The 8,617-nt window shown below is 47.0% G+C and overlaps 1 protein-coding gene across 2 annotated transcripts; it reads left to right on the top strand.

Annotated features, from left to right (window-relative positions):
• The first annotated feature begins 2,133 nt into the window (after positions 1-2,133).
• On the top strand, positions 2,134-6,382 carry LOC117020242 (class I histocompatibility antigen, Gogo-B*0102 alpha chain-like). 2 transcript variants are annotated; one of them, XM_033102586.1, is made up of 8 exons: positions 2,134-2,438; positions 2,748-3,032; positions 3,308-3,583; positions 4,442-4,717; positions 4,833-4,946; positions 5,368-5,400; positions 5,615-5,661; positions 5,824-6,269. In XM_033102586.1, exons 1-8 carry the CDS (start codon positions 2,366-2,368, stop codon positions 5,854-5,856), a joined length of 1,137 nt encoding a protein of 378 aa, XP_032958477.1. In that variant the 5' UTR covers positions 2,134-2,365; the 3' UTR covers positions 5,857-6,269. The 2 variants fall into 2 exon arrangements, with proteins under 2 accessions (XP_032958477.1, XP_032958478.1); XM_033102587.1 differs by lacking the exon at positions 4,833-4,946 and having other exon boundaries at positions 2,363-2,438; positions 5,824-6,382.
• The last annotated feature ends 2,235 nt before the right edge of the window (positions 6,383-8,617 follow it).

The following is an 8,617-nucleotide window of genomic DNA, read 5'->3' as shown; positions in this document are numbered from 1 at the left end:
TTACAAATGGTCCATACTTAAAAAACGACAGTGGTATGTACTGTGCTGTGCTGGTTATGCTGTTGTAGCCCCTTCTGAAGTCATTGAGGCAGCACCTTTGACTCTGGCCACTTAAGCATAGCAGGCTGAATTTTATGCCTCACTCGAGCTTGCATTTTAGCAAAGGGTAAAGCTGTCAACATGTATACTGACAGTAGGTATGCTTTTGGAGTGGCTCACGACTTTGGAATGCTATGGAAACAATGTGGTTTCCTTACCTCCAATGGAGGTAAAATTAAAAACGGTCCATAGGTACAGAAATTATTGGATGCTATACTTCTACCTGATGTCTTAGCCATTATTAAGATTCCAGGGCATCCTAAATTTGATTCTCTGGAAGCTGAAGGAAATCACCTTGCTGACATTTCTGCTAAGAATACTGTCCTAAAAGGCATCAGCAGCAGTCAAACCTGTGTCATGGTCCAGAGAGAAGCTTCTCCAGTTGATAACTTAGAAAAGCTGGCAAGAGAAGCCCAACAATCAGTTTCTGAAGAAGATAAACAAGACTGGAGATCCAAAAATATTTTATTTGATAAGGAGAAGACACTGATTCAGCCAAATAACCACCCAATCCTACCAGAAACACTAAAATTCCCACTCCTAACCACTGTACGTGCGTTAAACCACTGGTCAACTGACAAAATGGTAGCCTTCATGCACCAATATTGGTGGGGAAATATTAATAAGGCTGCGAAAGTGCCTAACTCAGGTGTCCCACCTGTCTAAAGTACAACTTAGGGAAGACTGTTAGCACTGCCACTGGACATTTTAAGTTGCCATACGGACCATTTGAGGTCTGGCAAGTGGACTTGATACAGTTTCTCCCATCGAATGAATACAAGTATATTCCAGTCATGATGTGTTTTCTCACTGGACTGAAGCTTTCCCTTGCAGACAAGCTAATGCGCCTGCAGTGGCTAAAGTACTGTTAGAAAAGATTATTCCTATTTGGGGAACTCCTCTTGAACTCCACAGTGATTGAGGAACCCATTTCAGTGGTCAGGTGCTCAAGAAAGTCTGTGCTGTTAGGCCAGTTCTGCAACATTTTCACTGTGCTCACCATCCTCAATCTTCAGGATCAATTGAACGCACTAATGGTATTAATAAGACTCAATTATCAAAATTTGCAGAAACTCTTCAAATACTTTGGCCAAAAGAATTTCCATTAGTCCTTTTAAATCTCAGATCTACTCCTTTTGGTATTCATAAGCTCTCACCTTTTGAGGTAATTATAGGACGCCCATACATTTGGCCCCTGCCTCTCTATCCACAGTTAGTGAAAGGAGACCTGCCTCAGTATTGTAAGGCTTAATTGCTTCTATCGACAATAACCATGCTTTAGTGGAACAATTGCTTCACTGTGCACTCCAGGGAAACGAAAAAATAAAAATTCATACTCTACAACCTGAGATTGTTTTTTAATTGGAAAAGACACCTCAAAAAGGATTCCCTCTAGCCACGCTGGAAGGGCCCTTACCATGTACTGTTGACAGTCTGGTGACCTGAACCTAAAGCTGTCAAAATTTAAAGCAGGTGACCTCTAAGGAAATGAGTTACCACATCTTTCTGGTTGTTGAATCTATCATCAAGAACTTTGATCTATGTAAGATGATAATAGTCTTTATCTCATTATCTACAAGCTTGGGCTCCTGGTTTATACCTACCAGAAAAGCTAGGTTGCTATGTTCTAATTCTACCTTTAATTCTTATTGTTTTTAAGCTGTGCTCCTGATGCCCATCAACCCTGGACTCCAGCTGTTCCCCATCCGTTCACTCTCCTCTTGACGTAAGAGATGGAACCCAGAGGAGGTCCTTCCTGACATCCAGGGACAAAAGGCTGAAGACTGGAAAACCTGAGACCTGACTGTTGATTAACATGTTTTTAGAGAAAAGATCTTGATCAAAAGCCAGGAATGATAAAAGCGAACTGGCACATTAAGAGAAATGACCCTGGAGCTGGAAGGTCTATGGATGGAGCTGGGATTCCTGTTACTCTTTAGTCCTGACTTCCTGTTTGATCTTTACGGGGATGGGGAAATAATATATATAGGGGCCATCTACGGAGAGGGGAGGAACGCTGCAGGAGGCCAGCTGGCTGGATGTGCGCGTCTCACACTCTAGGTGGTTTTGCTTTTTCCTTTTCCAGAATAAACACTCTTTTGGTCGAGTGCCTGGAAAATTATTTAGTCTAGTCGAAAGGCATCACCAGTTCTCACTCCCATTGGTTGTCCGGGTTCTGGAGAAGCCAATCAACATCACCGGCATTCCCGGTTATCAAGTCTCTACCGACGTGTGAGGGGATAGAGATTGTCCCCAGAGCCGGAGGATGCGAGTCAAGGGGCCGGGAACCCTCCTCCTGCTGCTCTTATGGGCTCTGGCCCTGACGGGGACCCGGGCGGGTGAGTGCGGGGTCGGAAGGGAACAGTCTTCGCGGGAGGGGGGCGAAGCGAGGGGACCGCCGGGTGGGGACGCAGGACCCCGGGGAAGATGTGTCTCCACGGCCCGGCCCCGACCCCAGACACCCCCCTTCCCCCCTCGCCCCCCCCCCGCTTCCTGTCGCTCCCAGGTCTCCCGCACCCTCCCCTCTCCATCCCTCCCCCCTTTTACGTCTCCCAGGCTCCCTCTCCCCTTCGTTGCCCAAAAACCTAGGACCTGGGACCCGCGCTGGGAGGAGGGTCACCTGGGTCTCAGCCCCTCCCTGTCCTTAGGCAACCACGCCATGAGGTATTTCATCACCACCTGGTCCCGGCCCGGCCACGGGGAGCCCCGGTACATCGTCGTCGGCTACGTGGACGACACGCAGTTCCTGCGTTTCGATAGCGACGGCGCGAGTCCTAAGGCGGAGCCGCGGGCGGAGTGGATGGAGGGGCCGTGGCTGGAGCAGGTGGACCCGGGGTACTGGGACCGGGAGACAGGACGCGCCAAATTCTACCAACAGATTTTGCGAGCGGACCTGCAGAGCGCGCTGGAGAATTACAACCAGAGCGAGGCCGGTGAGCGACACGGACCCCGGGTCCCGGTCACGACCCCCCTCCCCACGGACGGGCCGGGGTCTCCCCGAGTCTCCGGGTCTGAGCTTCACCCCGAGACTGCGGGACCGTCCCGACCCCTCCACCCGGGAAGAGCCTTTGATTTAGAAGTGACTTTGATCCGGTTTCATTTCCAGTTCAGGCTCCATCACTGCGGGGCGGGTGGGAGCGGGGCTGCCCGCGGGGCGGGGTTAAGGGGGAGGGGTTAAAGGGCGGGGCTGACCACAGGGCGGGGTCAGGGTCTCACACCTACCAGAGGATGTGTGGCTGCGACGTGGGGCAGGACGGGCGCCTCCTCCGCGGGTACAGGCAGGACGCCTACGATGGCACTGACTACGTCGCCCTGAACGAGGACATGCGCTCCTGGACCGCGGCAGACAAGGCTGCTCAGATCACCCGGCGGAAGTGGGAGGCGGCCGGTGAGGCGGAGCGCCTGAGGGGCTACTATGAAGGCACGTGCGTGGAGTGGCTCCTCAGATACCTGGAGAACGGGAAGGAGACATTGCTGCGCACAGGTACAGGGCCTCCCCATCTCAGCTGGGGCGGGGTCTGCTTGCCCACGGGGAGGGGAGGAAAGTGGGATGAGTGTAAGAATAACTCCCCTCCTAGTCAGGAGAGGGAGGAGTGTCCTAGGTTTTCTTACTCTGTGCTACAGAGTGACTCACACAGAGGCCCCTCCTAGGCGCTCGCCTGTTCTCGGGAATTTATTTTGCTTTCCCGTTCCCGAATCCCGAGATACAAACTGTTTTCTGTTCTCCACAATGAATCGTTTCCACAAAGGGATGGCCCATACTAGCAACCACCTGGGTTCAAGGAGCTGATTTTCCCGATTTCCCCATAAACTTTTCTCAGGATTCAGGAATGGGAAAGTGAAAAAAATTCCTAAGAACTGGTGGGAATTCCCACCCAGAAACCCGAGCCCCACCTTTCTTAAGAAGACAATTAAGGAATCCAGTCTCTATGAAGGTGGAGGGGAGACATCCCTGAAATGACCCATCTACGGTTCCCTTTGACCTTGACAGCCACCTTGTGAACCATGACACTCTCTCAAGGACTTTTTCTCATCTGAGAACATCTTAGGAAGCCTGACTCCAGCTTTTCTGAATCATTCACCCTCCACCCAGGTCAGGAGCAGAAGGCTCTGTTCTCTTCCTTAGAGACATGGAGCCTCCAACTCTAGGTTCTCACCATGATTCTAGAACTTTCCCAGGAATCAGATTATCCCAGAACCTGGATCCCACACTGAAGTCTGTGTTTTGTGCTTCTTCCTGCCCAAGCGATTGTCCTGTCCCCCCTCGGGAAAGTCATGAGCGCAGCTTCAATGTCCCGTGGAGATAACCCAAAGTGTGGATTTTCTGATTCTGCCTCCTTAGACCCTCCAAAGACACATGTAACCCATCACCCCATTTCTGACCATGATGTCACCTTGAGGTGCTGGGCATTGGGCTTCTACCCTGCGGAGATCACCCTGACCTGGCAGCGTGATGGGGAGGACCTGAACCAGGACACGGAGCTCGTGGAGACCAGGCCTGCGGGGGATGGGAACTTCCAGAAGTGGGCAGCTGTGGGGGTGCCTTCTGGAGAGGAGCAGAGATACACGTGCCATGTGCAGCACAAGGGGCTGCCCGAGCCCCTCACCCTGAGATGGGGTAAGAGAGGGATGGGGGTGAAGCTTCTTCTCAGATAAAGCAGAAACCCAATGGACACCTTCAGCAAGGGTGGGACTCAAGGCTGAGGTCTGGGCCCCTTCCTTTCCCTTTGCAGAACCACCTCCTCAGCCCACCCTTCCTATTATGGGCGTCATTGTTGGTCTGGTTCTCTTTGTGGTCACGGGAGCTGTGGTGGCTGGAGCTGTGCTGTGGAGGAAGAAGTGCTCAGGTACGGACGGGTTGAGGACTGAGTTGTCTTCACAGGGGTTTTTTAAGCCCCAGGTACAGTGTGTGGATGGGAGGTGCCATCCACACAGCGCACTTGCCTATTCTGGAGCTGATTGCTAACACTTAGTCTTTTGTAAAGCACTTGTTAAAATGAAACTCAAATGTTTCACCTTTATACTTCTGGTGATGGTGACCTGATTCCTAGCAGTTGAAGATCAGAGGGGAAGGTCCCTGCTGAGGACAGACCTCCAGGAGGGTGGTTGGTCCAGTCCCCACACCTCTCCCTCTTCATGTTTCCTGATCCTGCCCTGGGTCTTTAGACACAGTTCTGGACACTTCACTAGGATTCAGATTAACGGGTTCCTGCAAATCCGTCATGGCTCTGCCTTCTAGTTTTTTCACAGGATGTTTTCTTCCCATAGGTGGAAAAGGAGGGAGCTACACTGAGGCTGCAAGTGAGTATGGAGGGGAGGGTGATCTCTGAGACCCTTGGAATAGTGTAGATGGAATCTCTGCGGGGAGTGCACCCACCCCCATAATTCCTTCTTTATGAAGCTCTTGGGATAATACAGACAGGAGCCCATGGGGGGAGCTCACCAACCCCCAGAGTTCCTCCTTTAACCACATCTGCTGTGAGCTATGACCACATCCTGTTTTGTTCTCCCCCAGGCAGTGACAGTGCCCAGGGCTCTGATGTTTCTCTCATGGCTTTAAAGGTGAGACCCTGCAGGGCCTGAACTGGGGAGGGGTTAGGGCAGAGGGGACAGGACTGTGTAATGAGGATTCTTTGGGACAGTTTGAGCATGTGGTAGACTGTTGAGTATGTCACCACTTACAGCCACTAACCTGAATGTTTTCATGATTATTTTCTTCTGCAGCATGAGACAGCTGCCTTGTGTGGGACTGAGTGATGCAAGATTTGTTCCTGCCCCCACTTTGTGAATTCAGGAACCTCTGAGCTCTCTTTCTGCAAAGGGCATCTGAATGTGTGTTCCTATCAGCATCATATGAGGAGGTGGGAGACTGACCGCCCCCTCCCCACACTGACCTGAGTCTCTTCTCTGATCCACTGTCCTGTTCCAGCAACGTCTGTTTTCATCCCTTCCTTTACTTCATATTACACTGACTGGCAACTTCTTATTTCTTATTGAAATAAAAATCTGGATGTGAATCTGCTTTTTCAATTCTTGCTGTGAAGGGTTGATGGGTTAATTGAAGGAGAAAATCCTAAAGTTTGAGAGGAAATAAATAGAAGACCTGAGAACCTACCAAAATCCATGTGTTTGCTGTGCTGAGCCCATTGCCAGTGGGTCAGAAGAAGGCTGTGAGGACTGAGCGTGGATGGGGCATGTACCCAGTTGGTGCTCAGTGCATCGTGGTCTTTGAGATGGACACTATTCAGCTGGGTCGTCTTCTCTGCTCCTTTGTCTTGTCCCTTCAGGAGAATCTTGTCTCACTAGGAACTGTGATCAGAAAGTAAAATGGCATCATAAATCCAAATGTATCCCTGTTAACATTAAATGTAAATGGAATAAACACATTCAAAGTGCAGATTGTTATAGTGAAAACAAGTAAGAGGTAGCTATGCTCTCTACAGTAGACATACTTGATATTCAAATACAAATATATTAGAGTTAAAGGGATGGAAAAATATATCACATGCAAACAGCAACCATAAGAAACCTGAGTTGTTACACTAATATTTGACAAAAGAGACTTAAAAATGCTACTACAAATGAGCAGGGTCATTTTGTAATGATAAATGGGTCAAACCATCAGAAAGATAAAACAATTACAAACGTACGACGTTTGACAATTAAGTTCACGAACTTGTTGCAACAATGTTGCTAACCTTTTCTGATATCAGAGGGATTATTCATATGAATTTGTACCAACTGGATAAATAGTTAACCAAGTTTACTATTTGCAAGTGCTCAAAAGACTGTGAAAAAGTTAGACCTGAACTTTTTGCCAACAATTCATAGCTCTTGCATCACAACAATGCACCGGCTCACACGGCACTGTCTCTGAGGGAGACAAACAACAACTAAACAAACAAACAACTGTAATGGAACCCTTTCCCCTCTCACCGGATCTGGCCCCCATGACTTCTTTCTTTACCCAAAGATAAAGGAAATATTGAAAGGAAGACATTGTTATGACTTTCAGGACAACACGACAACAGCTCTGTAATACGACAACAGCTCTGATGGCCATTCCAGAAAAAGTTCCAAAATTGATTTCAAGGGTGGACTAGGTGCTAGCAACAATGCATAGCTACCCAAGGGGAGCACTTCAAAGGTGATCGTAGTGATATTCAGCCACGAGGTACGTAACACTTTGGTGGGACAACACAAGCATAACAACATTCACATCATAGGAGTACTAGAAGGAGAAGAGAAGAAGCAAGGGATCAAAAAGGTATTTGAAGATATAATGCCTGAAAATTTCCCTAATCTGGTGAAGGAAATATACATACAAGCCGAAAAATGCAGAGAGTCCTAAATAAGATGAACCTAAACAGGGCAACATCAAGATACATCATAATTTAAATGTCAAAGATTAAATATAGAGAATGCTAAAAGCAACAAGGAAAACACAACTAGTTACTCACAAGGGAGCTCTCATAAGACTGTTAGCTGATTTCTCAACAGAAACTTTGCAGGCCAAAAGGAGTGGCTGAAAATATTCAAAAAAATGAAAAACAAGGGCCTACAACCAAGACTACTCTACCCAGCAAGGCAATCATTTAATATTGAAGGAGAGAGGAAAAAGGGGGGAAAAAAGCAGGCAGGTAAAAAAGCTAAAGGAATTTATTACCATTAAGCCAGTGTTACAAGAAATATTAAAAGGACTTCTTTAAGCAGAAGAAAAAAGAAAACAAACAAATCAATGAAGAACGAAAATATGAATAATAAAATGGCGATAATTATGTACCTATCAATAATCACTTTAAATGTAAATAGATCAGATACTCCAATCAAAAGACAGGGTAGCTGAGTGGACCAAGCTTATGCTATCTACAAAAGACCCACCTCAGATCCAAAGGCACAGACTAAAAGTAAAGGAATAGAAAAAGATACTTCATGCAAATGGAAATATAACAAAAATCTGGGGTAGCGATATTTATATCAGACAAAATATGAAGAACAAAAATGAAGAACATATGAAACAAAGAAGGATGCTACATAATAATAAGTGGGTCAATCCAACAAGAGGACATAACCTTGGTAAACATCTATGCACCCAACATAAGAACACCTGAATATATAAAACAAATATTGACCGACATAAAGACAGAGATCAACAGTAACAGAATCATAGTATAGAGGGATTTAACATCCCATTGACATCAATAGACAGATCTTCCAGACAGAAAGTCAACAATGGAAACAGCGGCTTTAAATGATACACTAGACCAGATGGAACTAATTGATATTTTTAGAGCATTTCACCCCTACGCAGCAGAAGACACATTCTTTTTGAGTGCACATGGAAGATTTTTCAATATAGACCACACGTTAGTCCACAAAAGAAGTCTCAACATATTTAAGAACATTGAAATTATATCAAGCATCTTCTCAAACCACAGGGGTATGAAACTAGAAATCAATTACAAACAAACAAAAGAAAAAACAAAATCCTGAAAAACACACATACAGGGAGACTGAA

The sequence above is a fragment of the Rhinolophus ferrumequinum genome, chromosome 3 (assembly GCF_004115265.2).
Source record: "Rhinolophus ferrumequinum isolate MPI-CBG mRhiFer1 chromosome 3, mRhiFer1_v1.p, whole genome shotgun sequence".
NCBI classification, from domain to species: Eukaryota; Metazoa; Chordata; class Mammalia; order Chiroptera; family Rhinolophidae; genus Rhinolophus; species Rhinolophus ferrumequinum.
This window is presented reverse-complemented; position numbering and strand designations above follow the sequence as displayed.